General features: G+C 38.2%; 5 protein-coding genes across 5 annotated transcripts; 1 reads left to right on the forward strand and 4 right to left on the reverse strand.

Annotated features, from left to right (window-relative positions):
- Positions 1–707: 707 nt before the first annotated feature.
- Positions 708–3284, reverse strand: LOC119982972. The gene is made up of 4 exons (XM_038826595.1): positions 3050–3284; positions 2080–2202; positions 1337–1439; positions 708–1231 (listed from the first exon to the last, which is right to left on the reverse strand). Exons 1-4 carry the CDS (start codon positions 3142–3144, stop codon positions 986–988), a joined length of 567 nt encoding a protein of 188 aa, XP_038682523.1. The 5' UTR covers positions 3145–3284; the 3' UTR covers positions 708–985.
- Positions 3285–3874: 590 nt separating this feature from the next.
- LOC119982971 (reticulon-like protein B18) lies at positions 3875–6557 on the reverse strand. The gene is made up of 8 exons (XM_038826594.1): positions 5864–6557; positions 5605–5758; positions 5439–5513; positions 5153–5294; positions 4992–5061; positions 4802–4867; positions 4585–4707; positions 3875–4262 (listed from the first exon to the last, which is right to left on the reverse strand). Exons 1-8 carry the CDS (start codon positions 6387–6389, stop codon positions 4090–4092), a joined length of 1329 nt encoding a protein of 442 aa, XP_038682522.1. The 5' UTR covers positions 6390–6557; the 3' UTR covers positions 3875–4089.
- Positions 6558–6925: 368 nt separating this feature from the next.
- On the reverse strand, positions 6926–10706 carry LOC119981760 (probable aminotransferase TAT2). The gene is made up of 7 exons (XM_038824879.1): positions 10399–10706; positions 9164–9503; positions 8769–8987; positions 8524–8583; positions 7742–7897; positions 7533–7626; positions 6926–7389 (listed from the first exon to the last, which is right to left on the reverse strand). The coding sequence occupies exons 1-7, from the start codon at positions 10671–10673 to the stop codon at positions 7250–7252; spliced, it is 1284 nt and encodes a 427-aa protein (XP_038680807.1). The 5' UTR covers positions 10674–10706; the 3' UTR covers positions 6926–7249.
- Positions 10707–13199: 2493 nt separating this feature from the next.
- On the reverse strand, positions 13200–16191 carry LOC119982006 (probable aminotransferase TAT2). Its single transcript, XM_038825153.1, has 7 exons — positions 15867–16191; positions 15361–15700; positions 14895–15113; positions 14600–14659; positions 13977–14132; positions 13754–13847; positions 13200–13623 (listed from the first exon to the last, which is right to left on the reverse strand). Exons 1-7 carry the CDS (start codon positions 16133–16135, stop codon positions 13508–13510), a joined length of 1254 nt encoding a protein of 417 aa, XP_038681081.1. The 5' UTR covers positions 16136–16191; the 3' UTR covers positions 13200–13507.
- Positions 16192–18032: 1841 nt separating this feature from the next.
- LOC119982883 (ethylene-responsive transcription factor 4) lies at positions 18033–18742 on the forward strand. Its single transcript, XM_038826474.1, has one exon. The coding sequence runs from the start codon at positions 18125–18127 to the stop codon at positions 18635–18637; it is 513 nt and encodes a 170-aa protein (XP_038682402.1). The 5' UTR covers positions 18033–18124; the 3' UTR covers positions 18638–18742.
- The last annotated feature ends 130 nt before the right edge of the window (positions 18743–18872 follow it).

The following is an 18872-nucleotide window of genomic DNA, read 5'->3' on the forward strand; positions in this document are numbered from 1 at the left end:
TTGAGCCCAACAAGCCCACATCCTGGGTTGTTTGCTCAACAAGGTCCACGCGAGCCTCAGTCAAGCCCAACAGACCTACAATCTGGGCTGTCTACTTAATAATGCCCATGCGAGTCCTAGTCGAGTAGAAAAAACCCACGGCCTGGACTGTGACGGCTGTCTACTTAACAAGACCCACACAAACCTCAGTCAAACTCAACAGGCCGTGGGCCTGTCTACTCAACAAGACCCATGCAAAGACATCTAGGTAATGTACAACCTGTAGGCCCACGAACTGAGCCATTGTTAGCTTAAATGAAGGCCCGTTGCCTCTATCGCCCACTCACGGGTCCACTACCCTGAAAGGCTCATTGCTGGTTCATGATCCATTGGTTTACATAGCAGCTCCCAAGTGCTCTTCACGTGAGTTGAAGGTATAAATATGGTGGTCCCACCACACAGTAGAGGATCCAACTTTTAAAAGTATTATGCTCTCTTACTCTCTAAACTATCTCACTACTAATCCCACCACCATCAACTAACTTGGCCGTTGGAGCTTTTCCAATCATCTCCACACCAATGTTAACTTCACGGTCTGCTCCTAAGACTCTTAGTGCGATCTTTACATGATTGTCGAAGGCGTTGATGACATTACGTGATTGTACATTCTTAGGTCTACAAGCATACACGTAGATATTTTCACTGAAATTGCCAAACTGCCGAACTGATAAGCTCAACATGTTAATGGAACTGTTAAATTTCCATCCATAACTAATTTAACGCCATCACGTTAATTCTCGACCAAGTTTTGACAGCCGTACAGAACTGGAGAAAATATATCAAAATCAAATCTAGCCCGCTAGGTCTAATGTTTCCCACACATTATTGACTTCAGCATAAAGCCCAAAATGATCTGAAGTAGTTACTTACTAGCCAAACTAATTATTGAAATTCAGGTTCTGAAAGATAAAGAAAGTCCAATGCTTGAAATATCATTCATCCTAAATTACCACCTCCCCCCGCCAAACCTGTCTTGCCTTTGAGCATCCCTCTCCTCTTTTAGCTGCTGTACAATCTGGCGTATCCTAGGATTGAAGAACCGGTCACGAACATACTTCTTTTCCTCTGCTTGTATCTCCTTGATTGCACTGGGGTATGGATTGGGAGGAGGCCTCTTTCCTTGAAGACGGGCAATTTGTTTCAATCGTTTATATGCTTTCGTTTTGGCCCTTTTCTCTGCCCGATATTCCATCTACTCAAGAAGAAATTAGCATACTTAGATTATCCAGTGCTAAAGAAAGCATAAATCAAAATATATATCAAGAGGGAAGCAGATTCAGAAGTCCATAATACATACATCAGCTATAGCCATGGCTTCTTCTTCATTAACTCCCTGCTCCTTTAAATGAAGAACTCGCAAACCAAATACTCGGGCAGGAGGGGGCTCAAAACCACAAATCCTGCAGGAACATGGAACATACATTACACTAAAATTTTGACAATATATTATCAATTACAGATTTCAACTTCACAACACAGTCCATATTTTGTATCTTTCAGCGTCAATATTACCTACTAAACACCGTTCCAATAAGTAATAAGATTCATTCATCAACAAGGCAATTCTAAGGATCCAAATAAATAACAACAAATAATTGAATTCAACTTCCAAACTACAAAAGGACACATAATATTAGCGCTAAACCGAAGTAAGCATGCAACCATATATCAACCAAATGCACAACAAAGGGCATCAAGGTTGAAGCTAACGCTATCAACGGCTCAGATGTTATAATATGACAAATGTTTAAATGGCTTACCTGAACCCATACCTAAGATGTTCAGATTATGGTGCACCTTCAAGGGAGTATTTAATCAGTTTTGGCGAGAGCCCAACTTAAACTCGTCTGACAGTATAAGAAGTAGGCCAGCACGCCCAACACTACTCATTTTAAGGAGCTAGGCCAGCACCACACCAGCACTACTTTTTTATTATTTCATCATCGAAGCAAGGAATGGATTCACAGTATAAAATAACAGGAAAAGAATATAAATTATACGTTTATATCAGACATCATGTTTAATGGAACAAAGCAATACTTGATAGCATCTTCATGCTTTGAATCTGGATGTCTCTTAAAGAACTTTTTAATGTAAGGATCCTCAGGGAGACTGATTTTTTTAACCTTCCCGTCAACGCGGGGAAATGTTGCAGGGGGTGACCTACATAGGACAAACAAGCACGAGAATTAGCATATTCCCAGCTAGTACGAATTCATGCATGATTGACAAAAATAAGCCAATATGAACTTTGAACTGATTTTTCACTTATCAAAACATTTGATAAATCAGTGCACATAGAGTGTAACTAATATAAAGTGTTTGTACATTAAATGATACAAAAGAGAACTCCGAGGTGATGTAAATGGTTGAGGCTTTTAAACAAACAATAGGTGGACAACCACAATTTCACTCCAAACTTGTACCAACTGATCAGATCAGACCCGACCCCAACTAAGCCGTGTCCCAACAATAAAACAAGAAGAAATATCAGATCAAAGTCCAATTTCTTAGGAAATATTCATACTAAAACATAGAGTGTCTTGAGGCATTGGAAGATTAGCTAAACTTGATATGTGTATTTGTTAATCTACTTCATTTCTAACAACTTAATACTTCTGAAATGATGAAGGATCTAATTAGAAAATTCTATGAGTAGTTCCCAGCAGAAACCTGATTCAAATGTGAAACATGGCATTCAAACAATCATAAAATAAAATCCACAGAAGTTTCCATGTTCGGCTACTTGCCAATTCTAATGTCGAATTGAGATCCCCTACATTCCTTGTTTCATAAAAAATCCTTGCAATTCTACTTTATAAGTCCTTTTACAGGCGAATCAATTGCCAGTTTTAATAAAAATAGTAAAAACACCAGCCCCGATAGATAGCTAAAACTGATATTTGCATCTGCAAAGGATATGTTATAAGGATTGATAGAGCAAATTTAAACATTTTAAAACAATTGCAAACTCAGATTAACAGAACCAGAGGGATTCAGAGAGGCTGACAGTTCCATAGCTTTGAGCCAGGCAGGTTCGGCCTTGGCCAAACCCTTGACGAGTGTTCTCGTTCTCGATAGCAAATCTCCTTTCATAAACGACATGCCTGGCTCCTATGTCTCTGTTTCTCTCTCCCTCCTCTGATTCTCCGACTATCGAGCATCCAATTCCAAGGTAGGAGGCGCAAGATCCGTCAATTCGAGTTTTCTAGCAGAAAAGGAGCGGCGTTGTTCAATAGGTGGGCTCAGAATCAAATCCGGATTTCACACAAGATAACCCAACAGTTGGGCTGAGAAAGTGGGCCTAATGAAATCACCTATGTTTTCCTTCATATGGGCTCGACCCATTCTCACAAGATAGCCCAACATTTTCTTTGTAAGTCATGAGGATCCAGTCCAACGAACATAAGAGTACACGTTGACCAGGACTCCATTACCAATAGAGTAATAGACCATATGAAATCATGGAGAAATCCCAATTAATTTAAGCTATTGTGAGGGATGTATTTAGTTATCTTGATACATCCCAATAACTAATCAACTCTTTTTTTTGGTAACTGAAAATGACTCCAGACAAACTTGTCCGTTAACCAGTTGACATGGGCTCGGGGTCACGGCACATTGAGAAGTTTCAAAATGAGCTCTTACTGTACTTGCATCAATACAAGCTGTATCTATACAAAGTCCCTCACCCCGTCCACTCACAGAGACGGATCCTTTTATGCACCATCTTCTACCACTACAGCAGCTGTTAGAATCAAACATCATGAGTCCCAAAAAATTCCATGTCCCGGACTGCACCAAGTTTTTCCACCAAGTTATCAGCTCTCTCACAAAGAACAATATAGCTACTTTTATTTGATGTCATCCATCAAGCAATACTATGCTCATATATATTTGTCAACAATTAGGCTTCTTTTGTCATTTCTACATGAATATGGATGAGGCAGTGGCATGGCATGTTCTCCAATATCTCATTGGCCTGTTTAGGGGGGAAGGCGGTTATTGAGATGTTTTACAATGAATTAGAAGAGCCAAAATGTGTTACTACTACTTCGGAGAAGCTGCTGCCTCTGCCACCACCAGTGCATGTTGCTCCTGCCCTTCAGCCAACACCAATGCTTGATGCAGATTTTCTCGTTCACCTTCTTCTGCCTCTTCCTCTTCTGATTTTGCCACCAAGTGCTTCCGGCAGTATTGGAGTATGACCAAAGATATAAATGCTGCAAGGAAATCCACACCTCATTTCAAGACTGAAGAAAGTCTGCGGAATGAAAAGATCACTAGACTCTCCTCGCACTTGAATTGTAATTGGACTGCATCCATTACATGTATGCTAACATAGATCAAATGATAGGAAACATCTTCGACACCTTTTACCCCTATTAAGTTAGTCGAATTGTATAATGCGATTTATTTGATGATTACACTACTTCAAGATCGATTCTTTAAGCAAACTTCAATCATGGTATGGGTAGAAATCTGTAATTTTCAACATAGACCAATGCTTAAACCTAGTGTAATAGCCAGATAATATCTATTTACCGGTGAATATGCGGGTTTTTATACTGGACAGCTTCCAAAAGGCTGTGGCTGCTGAGGCTACCACAATCTTCTTGTGAGAGCAGGCTAGCCATGTTTCAATTACCCTCCTTTTCATGTTCTCAACTGCATACCACAAAAAACCCCTCCTTCAGAAAAAAACACATCAATATGAACTCAAACAACATTCAAGTAGAATTTGGGGTTTTCTTTTGTATACCTTTTTGCTTTATCTGGCTAGAATAGCAACAGTATAGTCTTGGGACAGTGAAGCTGATGAAAAATCCTGTTCAAAGTCACATACAAACGATTATCAAATCTATCATTTCCGAGTCTCGCGAATAACTTGCTATCTCAGCAATAATAGGATAGTTCTTGGGTAAAATAATGAATTATTGTACAGATAATACCAAGTGTGCAGAGCCTCCGTAGAGTTATAAGGTGACCATACTCAGCTCCTAAAAGGAGAAATGGAATTACCTATAAGCAAGAAAATGTAAAGCTGAGTAAGTAAACAAACAACATTCTTACTGAAATTGAAAGAACAAAAATATGAGAAATTTGGAGTTACTTTGAGGGTCATAGATGGATCTCCTGAGAACAGTTGTCTTGTCTTCGAAATTGCAAGATTTGCAGCGGGTAGTATCAGTCTACCTAGTCGCAATATGTCCTCCTCTTTCAGCTTAAATTCACGCTTTTTTTCAACATTGTTTCTGTCATTTTATCAAATTCGTAAACATACAAAACAAATCAAACAAATTTCTTTCCCTAACCCCGACTCCCCCACCGCGGTAGTCTTGTGCACACAAGTTGTTTAACATTTTAACCTAATACAACAACAAATCAGAAAATTGTACCTTTGACAGATTGAATTGGAGAAGAACGATGCACCCAGAAATAATAGTCCAAGTTGAGAGATTGCAGAGAAGATACTTGAAACACGATATTAAGAAGTCTTAGATATCTTCATTAATGCCCAAATCAATATCAAATGGAGAGATAGAATGATAATATGATACACACCTAAAGTTGATTCCTTGTGCAAAGCAAGAAGACAAGAAACATAGACACCCAAGACCAAACCAAAGACTTGATATTGCAACATCTTTCCACATAATCAAATTAGCAACCACCATCCCAATTCCATCAAAATTTCCGCTATCGCCATCATCATTTTCTGAACCCACAAATCAGCAAAAAAATACCATAAAAGCCAATCACAAGAAACCAAAATAAACTAAAGGGCTGCACAACAAAAACAAGTGGTTGAATCAATACATACTTGGGGATGGACTTGGAGAAGGAACCAAAGGAACCAGACTGAGCTTCTCCTTCTTTGACCTCCCACTATTCCTCCTTTTTCTTGCCTTTCCAATCTCCTCCACCAATGCTGGATCCCTCTCTTCCTTCATCTCTATCTCCGATCTTCTCCTTGACCTTCTAGTATTCCTTGGCGAGGCACAACCCATCAGAGCCATTTGAGCTCCCCTGTTTTTGCACCTCCTACGAGTAGCACTGGTGGGTTCTACACCATCTTCGACCATCTCAATACGATCCGTGAGGCGGGTTCTTGACTTCCTAAGTGGAGAAGGCGAGAGAAGGAGCAGTTCTTGGAGAGGAAGACCGTTGGACGATCTGAGAGAGATTGGAGATGGAAATGGAGTATTCGTTGGTGATAAGGGAACAAGGTCTAGTAAGAGATTTGAGGGTTGTTTGCTTTGATCAGAGAATGCGATTCGAGCGAGGCGTGAGGCTGATTTAGTGTTCAAATGGGGACTGGATCGAAGAGAATGAGGAGTTGAATCCATTTATGAACTATTGATTTGATTTAATTGCAAAGATCAGATTTTTCTTCAAGGGTTTTGATTACAGAGCAACAATATTAATGGAGCTTTTATTCTTTGAGAGGATTTTCGTTTCTTGAATGCAGATGGGTCTCTTGAAGTGTTTCAAAATTGGGATTCTGGTGATAAGAGCCGTTGGAGAAAGATAGTGTTTGTTTCCTTTCGTTTTTTCAAATTTTGTGGGTGGTGAGGGTGGCGGGGCCCAGTTCTCCAACGGTAAGAACTTAAGAGGCTCATTGGGCTTTGTGACTTTCTTCGGTTGGTGCTTGGGTTCCTTTACCGGCCCAAAATACAGGAGTTGGGTTCCAAAAGCTGAACGTTGGGCTTGTTCATGGGCTTATAAGCAAACCCCGATGGAGTAAACCCCCGGACATGATTTGCGTATTGGTACCTCTCCCTGTGGAGTAAACCCCCAAACCCCGTACCGCTCCCTGTGGAGTAAATCCCTGGACCCGTACACTGCACCCGGCATATCATAATCGCCTTTAAATACAAACATATTGCAACCAAACCAACCATTATTTTATTATGAAAATACACATTGACTGATTTAAACATACAGAAGATGACATAGGACTACTTCCAGGATAGCATAGGACACAATAGATGCATTTTAACAGGTGCAAAGCTTAATAAATAGTTTAATTGATTTGGCAATCTTATCTGCAACAGATTTCTTCACTACACCACCACCCCTTGCACTGCCTCAACTTTCAATTGAAACGCAATAGCATGTCATGGGAGGATTTTATTACATAATTACTTAAACTGACTCGTAGATCTAACCACAATCAATCAACAATCCATTGATTGATTCCACTTGATTAAGTCTGGATAGAGTTCATTGCTTGCTTCTTGGCATGCCTGAAGTAGAAGGCCTTCATTCTCTCAAGGCCATCTTCCAGGGCTGAAGGCTCAATAGCAAAAGTTATTCGGAGCCAATTTCTCAATCCCACAACTATTCCTGCGAGAGATGTTAAGAGTGTCGTGTTAAATTAGCAACTAATCTTTAAGTGCAAGAAAAAAGAAAACAATGAAGAGCACCCTCTATTTATTAGTGTGATGTGATTGTAATGCTTATGCTAGTTTCAGATAGAGAATTCCTACCGGGTAGAACAATGACTGATTCTTCCTGAGCCAGTTTAAGACAGAAGTCCATATCATCGTCGATGTCTTCCAGTAGTGCTACATTCAGTTTAACCTACAACCAGAACTCCCAATTGAGATAATTATAGTCACAATATAAATATTGATGTGTAACTGGCCTTAAAAAAGGAAAAACAGAGAAAAAAAAGTGGGCCATATGACAAGCATACCATTACGAACATTGATCCTTCTGGTTTATTTGGGCAAGTGATGCAAGGGATCTCCTTAATTTTATCCCAACATGTGTCTGCACCCTCTCTAAGTAGGCCAATTATCTTTGAAAAGAAATCAACCTTCGTATTCTCAAGGATTTGAGGAATTGCCCCCTAAAACAAGAAAATAATACATATATGCTCATCGGTTGATCTCTCCATTTGAAGCTGTGAGCACAAACAATACAATAGAAATATGCACACTAAAAAAGACAGTATAAAACCGCATGGTAAAACAGTCGATCCCAAGGCCGCACGAGGGGGCAGTAGGTTCACACTTGACAATCAGCATGAAATTTTACAAAACTCTAAGGAAATGAATCCAATAGAGAGCATTTATGAGAACCATTTCTTTGTGGAATTCAAGTGACCACCCTAAATTGTTTGGAATTAAAGCTTAAATGAGCCAAATGACTATGAACATTACTAAAGAAAATACTATTTTTTTCCTTTTTAAAAAAGAAACAAAAGAAAAATATCAGTAGAAGGACAAAAGCAGTGCCATTGAAGTAAAGCAGAGAGCAGATGATACAGTTGCATTGCTTCTATAGTGGAAATAATATATTCACCAAAATTTCACTCTAAAAAAATATATTCACCAAAATTCAAAAAGTCTAGAGTTTCGTCCAAATGCCAATGCAAAAGATACTCCCATGAAATTAGAGATGTATCCCAAAGCTTATCATATTATATATAACTTTATACGAAGCCCGAGGAGTTAGGATTCTAAACTCACGAACCTGAATGAAGGTCACAGGATCAGCAGTGAGGTCGAGAGAGCCCTTGATGGACTCAACTATCTGAGAAGAACAAACAGAACCATTAGAAAAGCTAATATTTCAAGTTCATGATGCAATCATAGTTGCTCTGATTAAAAAGAAATACGTTTTGACTTTTGAACCATTATGGTATAAGTTGCCGGTCAATTATGGAACAAAAAAGGCTCATCAAATCCATAGATTAGGAGAGATCAGACAGAACTAACCCCAGCTTTCTGAAGGATGCCATTGGGATCAGTAGTGACAAGCCAACCCAGCCGCCAACCAGGAACAATCCATCTTTTCGATATAGAGCTGAGTGTAAGAACAGGCGCTATTGATCCAAATGTTCCCATTGGCACAAATGGGTTACTGCCAAATGCAAGATGGTTATACACTTCGTCGGCAATGACCAGAATACCAAGCCTTCTGGCTGTCTCCGCAATCTAAATTTTGCATAAAAGGCAAGGCCATAAGCAGAAAATAGAGCTGTAATTATGTAACAAAGCCATCAATCTTGCATTGAATAAGAAGGACGCAATTACATCTGTCAAAGCGGTTCCAGCCTTTCTCAAGAGAGAATTATAACTAAGATGAAAGAAAGAAAATGAGTTCAACGTACTTTCTTCAAGTGTTCATAACTGTACACATTGCCACAAGGATTTCCAGGGTTGATGATAACCATGGCAATTGTGTTCTCATCTGCAAGAGCCTCAACAGCTTCAAGATCAACCTCCCAACCACTTTCAGGAAGAAGATTGAAATGGCGAGCTTCAAGACATCTAACTGCCACTTGAGCTTCATAATACGGGAAGCCAGGTTTTGGAAGTAAAATGTTGGCACCAGGGCGGGAAAGGGCTGTTATGGCGATTTCAATGGCTTGTGTACATCCAAGTGTAATATACACATCATCCGGCGATAACTTGTATGGGAGGTCAATATTGAGATGATCTGCAATAGCCCTGCAATTAGAGTTTAGAACCAATTGCCGTTAGATAAAGTTGTGCTTTTCCGGTACAAGAGCTCTTGACCCAATATTGCTTTTGATATCTATCACATATTATTAGCTTAAAATACATCCAAGCTTCGAAATTAGGAAGAAAAAAACAGAGGTGTGTTTCATTATACCATTTATCATCAAGCTTGTCTTAACAAAGCAGACACTGAGTTTGATGTTGGGCAAAGCCGCAAAAGGTATTGGGATGGTAAACATTAATATATTTATTTTAGCATCATCAATTACTGAGAACAATTTATGTCTACCCCTCTGGAATCCTACCATATGAAACAAATAAGCTTAAAGAGATCGAGAATATTCATTCAAAGTTCAGTGGTATTCATAGCTCAAGTCATATTCATCACTTTTTCCTTTTTCTTTCTACATTATTCAAAATTTCAAACAATAGTGGTGGAACAAATGCCTTTTTGGGACTATTTGGGCTCTAAGAACTCACCGGGCCTGAATAGCAGGCCCATACAATGGCCTTAACCTTTTCTCAAGTCCAGAATCAGAAACACGCCGGTTGTCAGCTCAGCAGCAGCTGGCCCTAACCATTCGTGTATTTCTACCCACGGTGTGAAGGTTCGAATCCTGCGGCAGCTGATTTGTGTATATTTGTGAGTGTGTGTTTGCGGCAGCTGATTTGTGTATATTTGTGAGTGTGTGTTGTGGCATGTCTGTGAGTATCTTGCATGTGTAAGTTCTTTGTTCCATCAAAAAAAAAGTCCAGAACCAGAATCCAGAAATCAAGCAATCCCCATATGCAAACAAACAAACAGCACACCGTCGCGTCGATGGAAATAAGTTCATCTTAAATTAACAAAACAAATTGAAAACGAAATTCAGAGTAGCCGTACCTTCTGGAAGGAAGAAGACCAACTGTGGGCGCATAGCGATTATATTTAGCCGATCTGAGAGCGTCGACGAGGGCATCTTCGGCGGCGATAGAGGTGCGGAAGCAAGGAAACGCCGAGGGGTCACCGTGGCCGAGGGGTATAATCTGCCTGTGATCGTCTTTGTTGAGATTCCCCATTAGCTTGTTGAGTACTGCTCGGACAGTGATGGCGGAAGCATTGCTCATGTCTTGGGATTGAGTCGCCTGAAAATTCCAGTTCTTCCCTCCTTTTTCCATCTCTCGCTCTCTTTCTCTCTCTGGCGGAACAAGGTTGAGTAGCTTTTTATAGCAATGGTAGGAGTTAGGCGATACCCCTAAGGTCTTTTTAATTATCATTATAATTATTATTATCATTATTATTATTATTAGTTTTAAGTTGTTTTTTGTTTGGCTGTGTTTGGAGTTTGGAATAATTGCATGGCATGGATATGAGTGGTTTATATTTCATAAATGAATTGGGACGACCTAGACTTTTTGTAAACACTGAAAATACATGTTTTTCGAACTCCAAAAGACCATTGATCTTAAGGACAATGGATAGTATTTCTCTTAAAATAATAATAATAATGATTATTTGTTTTAATTTTTTTTTTCCTGTTTGGTTGTGTTTGGACTCTGGATGTGGAATAATTGCATGGCAATATATTAAATGAGTGGTTTATTTCATAAATGAATTGGGATCACCTAATTTTTTTTTGTAGGGTGTAGATAAAATAATACTAATGATGATGATAATAAGAGAATGAAAGAATAGGCAAACCTCAAATTTGGTGAAAATGATAATAAAATATTTTTGATATGATATATATCTAAATTCTCATTTTTAAATATAAAAAAAAAAGTAGGATTTTTTTAATTAATCACCTTTGAATTGGTTGGTTCGTAACAAATTGCCTTTCTTTCTTTGAAATCCTGTTTTATGAGTTTGGATTGTTTTTGTTGGATTCAATTGAAAAGGAAACTTCTACATATTGCCTTTCTTAGAAACATGTTTCTAGTTTCATGTGAAGGCCGAATCTTACTCTTTTTTTTTTTTGGTAAGGCACAAACAAAGTTAAGAAACAGAAGAAGAAAAAGACCAAAACAGTGGTAAGAAGATCATGTTTGGTATCTAACCATAACTACAACCATGGAAGAAGAATACCAAATCTTACTTGTCTTTTCACAAAATAAGAAACTAAACTTTTACCAAATAAAGTAACGACAATGACCACAAGTTTGTGAAAAAACTAAACTTTTACCAAATAAAGTAACGACAATGACCACAAGAGTTTTCGATCAAAATAACACTCTTGTTACAAGTAAATACTCATAGAACACAATACCAAATTTATTACTAATATAACATTCCACGTCAATTCGATTAACCAATTGACATGATTAGTATATATTTTTTACAATCACGTCATTCATAATGACGAATGTTTGTTGTTCAATCAGACCGTTACAAACGGTATTATTGGTTAAAAAAATATCAATCACGTAAATCACAAATACTCATAGAACACTATACCAAATTTATTACCAATATACCATTCCACGTCAATTCGATTAATCAATTGGCGTGATTAGTTTATATATTTTACAATCACGTCATTCATAATGACGAATGTTTGTTGTTCAATCAGGCCGTTGCAAATTGCATCATTCGTTAAAAAATACCAATCACGCAAATCACAAAGCGTTATTATCCTTCACCTTCACTCCGCCCATTCATCACCTTCTCAGTCCCCATCAGCACCACCTCTCTTCAATCCCAAATCGCTTTGATGTGTGCGTATCCCCAATTTTCCACACTTTGATGTCTGAAACAACTTTTGCGTATCCGTTTACTTGTGAAAACACCATATCGGCAGATCTCCTCTTTTTCTTAGCCTCCCAACAAATCCCAGAAAAATTCAGAAAAAAAAAGAGCAAAAATGTCTTCTCGAAGCAGACACCGAGAGATGGATTTGTTGAAACTGTACTCAATTCTTGTAGGGTTTTTTGGGATGATATGATTCTTGTATTTTTGGGGTTTTTAATAGCATGATGAGTGATTACAAAGTGGAGATGATCAAGTAAGAGAAATTGAGACGTGTGAATGTATAGAGATGAGAGCTTCCTCTATTAGACACATGGGCAACCTGCTTTCAAAGCTTTGATACGTGGAGGTTGCTTGCAAATCATGAGGAGGTGAGGGCACTGAGATTAATCAGTCATCTATTTGGGGCTCTCAACTTCGTGATTCTACACCGACTGCAAGAAGATCAGGGAAAAAACACTCACGTCATTTACACTGACGTGATTGTAAAAATATTGTATTAGCATAGAATGCTATATTAATAATAAATTTGGTACTAGTCTTATATAGGTATTTAATTGCATAGAAAGTGTTATTTTGGTCAAAAACTCATGACCACAGCCTCAAATACAGGCAACAAAATAGACGTTACTGACAGATTAGAACTTCTCAATAGTTGCAACGTCACTCTTTCAAGGTCATGTTTTGATCAGATTATTAGGTCGTAACCAAGGGGAAAAATTTGTAAAAGTATTGTAGTTGCCTAGTTGTGGTTGTCTTTTTGATCACTTCACCCTCACCAGTTAAGTAACGGCATTAACTTGCAAATGCTCCAATAAACTTGTTTTCAAGTTGAACTACTTTTTTGGGGAACATGGAACCCACCCACCAGACAACTGGCAAACCCCTCAACTCTCATGAACTAGTTGAAACCTGGATCAAGGTCCAATGCTGGAGATAACGGAGAATGACATTCGTACACACTTGGCTAAGCAAGACCTCATCTTACAAATTGTGATAATTGAAACATCCATGAGACTTAAACTCATGACATCCCATTGTTTTCGAGTTCAACTACATTCAAGAAAAGGAACTCAAACCTTCAAGTCCAATGGAGATCAACTCATATAGTTTCCAGTTGATGCTATGCCTCAACTCTTGATTGAATAGCAATAACATGAAGGGAGGATCTCATTATTCATTCAAGTGGCTAGTAATTCTAGTGCAAACAATCAACCCATAACTGATTGCTAATTGACACAGCTGGTTTAACTCCGTATGAGGTTTATTACTTCTTGGAATGCCTGAGGCAGAAGGTCTTCACTCTCTCAAGTCCTTCTTCCAGGGTTGAGGGATCGGTAGCGATGGTTATACGTAACCAATTCTTCATTCCCACAGTAATACCTGCAAGGCATGTTCGGAGTTTATTTATTTATTGGCAACTAATCTTTCAGAGAATTGCAAGAACAATTTAAATTAAATGCTACCCCTAGCTCAATGTATTCCAAGCAAGTGTAAGGGAGAGAGACTGTACCTGGTAGAATGATGACTGATTCTTCTTGAACCAATTTAAGACAAAAGTCCATATCATCAGCAATGCCTTCCAGCAGTGACAAGTTAAGTTTCACCTACAATCAAAACTTCTAACTGGGAATATCTTCTTTAATAGTGAAAGATTAAAACTAACGCACATTTGGGCCAGCAGGTGGGGAGAGGAGGGATCAAACAACATCAGATGTTATATAGAGGGAGCATACCATTAGAAACATGGACCCTTCTGGTTTCTTTGGGCAAGTAATGCCAGGGATCTCCTTAATTTGATCATAACAAGTATCTGCAGCCTCTCGCAGTAGGTTAATTATCTTCAAAAAGAAATCATCCTTCGTATTCTCAAGGATTTGAGGAATTGCCCCCTAAAACATGAAAACCATCTGTTTTATTTTCAATAGAATAGACAAACCACACATGCATATATGCTTAATGGTCGATATCTCCATTTGGAGTTTCAAACGACTACTTACAGTATGTGCAACATTGAAAAGGATAGAAAACACTGTTTGCTTCCCACAAAACGATCTAGTAAATTGCAAATTAATGAAGTCCTTTGCAGATTGGAAAATAAAAGATATTTTTGCAAAATTTACCAAAATATTATATAGACGTTCCAGGAGTTTGGATTCAAACCTTAAGACTCTTAGACTTAGCTCTAATACAACTTCTTTCTTGTTGTTTTTTGAATGAGATAAATATAAGGCATAGAAGGGCGGGAACCAAGTCGTTTTAACCGATGTACATAGTCATTTACAATTTAATACTGCAACTATTAACAATTTATCCTGTGGGCTTTACTGAGCTATGGCTCATATCTTGAATCACAAACCTGAATGAACGTTGGAGGATCAGCAATGAGATCAAGAGCGCCCTTGATGGACTCAACTATCTGAAAAGGTATAAAACAGAACCATAAGAAGAACCAAGTTATTATCGCAAGTCTTTTGAGAATAACAAAACAGAACTATTAGAAGAACAATGTCGTTTTTGCAAGCCTCTGATGGACAGGTAGATTTTCTAATCCAAATACCATTAATCGAAAAATAAGAAGGCAAAAATTACTCGTCAATTAGTGAACAATTAAAGATCATCAATCCTTATATTGAAAGAGAAGGAAAACTAACCCCACTTTCTTGAAGAATGCCGTTGGGATCATTTGTGACGAGCCAACCCAGTCGCCAACCAGGAACAACCCATCTTTTTGATATAGAGCCGAGCGTAATGACAGACACAATTGAGCCAAATGCTCCCATTGGCACGAATGGATTACTCCCGAATGCAAGATGGCCATAGACTTCGTCGCTGATAACAAAAATACCAAGTTTTCTAGCTGTCTCTGCAATCTAAAATGTATGCAATATATAGTGCCATTAGCAACCGATAAGACTGTAAGTAAGTAATAAAACCAACTTCTCTTACAAAGTAAACAGACAACAATACTTGTAGATAAAGACAGGATTTATAAATCATTACACCTCTTTCAAGGATCAATTTATGTTCGTTAAAGCAGTAGTAGTTCATATATTTTCATCTAACAAACTAAAGAGAGATATAACTAAAATCAAAAGAAATAAAAGGGATTCAACATACTTTCTTCAAGTGTTCATGGCTATAGACATTACCACAAGGATTCCCAGGATTGATGACAACCATGGCACCGGTGTTATCATCAGCAAGAGCCTCAACAGCTTCAAGATCAACCTCCCAATCTCTTTCAGGAAGAAGATCAAAATGGCGAACCTCGAGACTGCTAGCTGCAGCTCGAGCTTCATAGAACGGCCAACAAGGTTTTGGAAGCAAAATGTTGGCTCCAGGACGTGCAAGAACTGATATTATAACCTCAATTGCTTGCTTGCAACCCAGTGTGACAAACACATCATCTGGTGATAGCTTGTCCGTGAGATCTCGATTGAGATAATCAGCAACAGCGCTGCAATTAGAAGTTAACATCCAAATTCAATTAAATTTCTTCATTTGTTGTCCAAGTTATTGATCTAAAATTTATTTGAAGTATGAGTGCTGAAACGAAATGAATACTCTGACAAACGTTTTTTCACTGATGGCAATGAAATCAGAACTCAAGAAAAATACGGTACCTCCGGGTAGAAAGAAGACCTGCAGTTGGTGCGTAACAGTTGTACGTAGCCGATCGAACTGCATCAACGATTGCATCTTCGGCAACACTAGTAGTTCGGAAGCAACTACTCAAGGAAGGGTCACCGGCGCCGAGAGCTATGGTTGTTCTGCGGTCATCTTTGTTGAGGTTCTCCGTTAACGTGGTAAGGGCTTTCCGAACGGTGATGGCCGACGCCGGTTTCGATTGTTGCGTCGCCTGAAAATTAAATTTCTTTGCTCCGTTCTCCATCTTTGACTTTCTCTGGTTGTACTGAACACTCAGTGAACAGTGATCATATGTGACTCTGATTCTTCATGATCTAAAAAGTCATTAACTAAGTGGGCCATCAAAACATGATGAAAATGGGCTTAGTAGGCCCTCCAGATATTTTAATAAGTTAATACTTTCTTGGCGGCTTCAACACATTTCCATGACAATACGATTGTAGACGCGTTGGGACTTTGAAGGTAGAGGTGAAAACGATTGGTTACGGTTAGTCTTTGTCTTCCGTTTTTTGACATTAATCTAATTAACTAATCAATCGAATTATTTTGATCATCGATCGATTCTTTGAAAAAATATGTAACTTTTTTAAAATTAATCGATCGTTCGATTCAATTATCGATCAATTTGATTTTATCGATAATTCTGAACAATTGTATTGGAAGGTTATGTTTTGTTCCTTGCAGGATGCTGAACTTTGTGTTAATGAGTTCTTATGCGCAGATATCTGTGCTTGTTTCGAATTCGTCATGTTATATGAAACTATAACACATACCTATGGGCTATGTCTAATAGTAATATTCTTACCAAAAACACATCCAATCACCGAACCACATACTAATAGTAATGGTTTTGAAGTTTTGTTCTTCTTTACTAATAAAGTTGGTTTTTGGAAAGTCAAAAGAAGATCAAGTACAATATGATATGTCATCTTCATTCATGACAAAAATTGAAGGATAACCTCTTTTGGTAACGAATTGAATGAGATTCATACCCATGAATAAAATTTAATTATATTCTAAATTATAGTAGATTTGTTTCATTGTACTTGTTTGATAATCAAGAACGAGAGAGATCAAGGTTGTGAAAAATATGAGAACAAATACACAAGTTTTATTGGGGGTTAATACAACTTTTGGTCATTGAAATATTTTTCATTTTGGTCATTGAATGTTCATATGTTTTAACATGGTCACTAAAAATAATAATATGTTTCATTCTAGTAACTTTTGGTTACCATATTGAAACAGTTAAACACTACAATAATGATGATATTGAAATATATTATAATTTTTTGTGATCATGTTGAAATATTTGAACATTCAATTACTAAAATAGAAAATCCAAAATCTTTCAGTGATAAAAAATTGTATTAACCCGTCTTACTGGCGCAATATCTTTGTTGCCAAACCTAAAACAAAATGAGAAAAATAAATTTAAAACGTGACTAAAAATAGAGTTACAAAATTAGAAGAATCTAATCCGTTAATTTCACTTGGACAAGTGACTTCATGGTAGCAATACGGCTGCAGTAGTTATTGGCTTATTGCTCATGAGCGCGTCAAGCGCGAGACAATGACACGTGTTGGTCTCATAAATACTATTCCTTTCCCTCACTAAAATTTTGGCGTGAGAGGGGGGTTAAGGGTCATTGGAATTGTCATTTCGTAGTTTTAATCACATGCATCAAGTTTGTTTATTAAATTGTACAATACACTTCACACTGGTAAACAGACTAAATGCATACAAAAATAATAAAGATCTCAGTAATAACCATCACAGAAATATCTCTAGCATTATTGAAATGCATATTATTAAAGGGTCCTTGTTCGACGTGAGAACTATAACTCAAAATTTAATCGTAATAATAAACCATTATTATTGTAATGATCTCAACAATTATTATCCTAGTTATGTCATATATTGAATTGTATGCATATAATTTTATGTATATCGTAGGGGATATGTGAAGTCTATGATTTCATTTGGATTCTACGTGCTCATTGTTTATCATTTTCGAATAACCAAACCCGGCTAATCCATACTCTCACACAGGTCGTCTCGAAAATCCCTTTTGCTACGTAACCAAGACCACATTATCTTTAGTCTAAAACTTAAAATACACGTTGACTACATTCACGACCACATCCTAATCTCTCCATCCCGATCCTATAAATCCACCCATTTCACCCCACTATTCCTCCAAATCGCCACCACCGCTATAACCAATACGATATGGCTGGTATCAGACGAGTGAGGCCTAACGAGACTAATAAGGTGCAGGAGCCGCATTTTCGGGGAGTGAGGAAGAGGCCGTGGGGACGTTACGCAGCGGAGATTCGTGATCCGGCCAAGAAGAGTCGTGTTTGGCTTGGAACATTTAATACGGCTGAGGAAGCCGCGAGAGCCTACGATAAGGCGGCTCGAGAGTTTCGCGGTTACAGGGCTAGAACCAATTTTCCTTCGCTTGTTCAAGTTTCCGGTGACGGTTATCGTAGTCCGAGTGATAGCGGCACAATGGAGACACCCGAGTCGGTTCCACCGGCGGGTGCCCGTGCTCAGCCGGCGTGGCATTTAGATGCTATTCGTGCTCAGCCGGAATGGATGACCCAGAGCAGTTCGGGGTTGAAAGGAAGGGCGACGGGTGGGGCCCAAAGTGAGTCCTCTGATTCTTCATCTGTGGTTGATGGACAGCCGAGGAGGATTTTAAATCTTGATCTGAACTATCCTCCACCGGAAGAGTTTTAATCTTGTAAAAATTATAGAGTGCTCCATTTTTCGGAGAATTTTTTGTTTTCTGTTATGTTCTCTTTACACAGAGCAATGAATCAAAAATTTGCTAAGTTCAACTGATATGAAGCATGATCCATTAGAATAACTCAGAAAGACGTGGAGAAGTTATTTGGACATAGAAAGGAATTAGACTGATAAGGGAATCGAAATTAAAGCTGCCTATTCATCAACGCAAACGCAATGTCAAAGA

Source organism: Tripterygium wilfordii, chromosome 17 (assembly GCF_013401445.1).
Source record: "Tripterygium wilfordii isolate XIE 37 chromosome 17, ASM1340144v1, whole genome shotgun sequence".
Lineage (NCBI taxonomy): Eukaryota > Viridiplantae > Streptophyta > Magnoliopsida > Celastrales > Celastraceae > Tripterygium > Tripterygium wilfordii.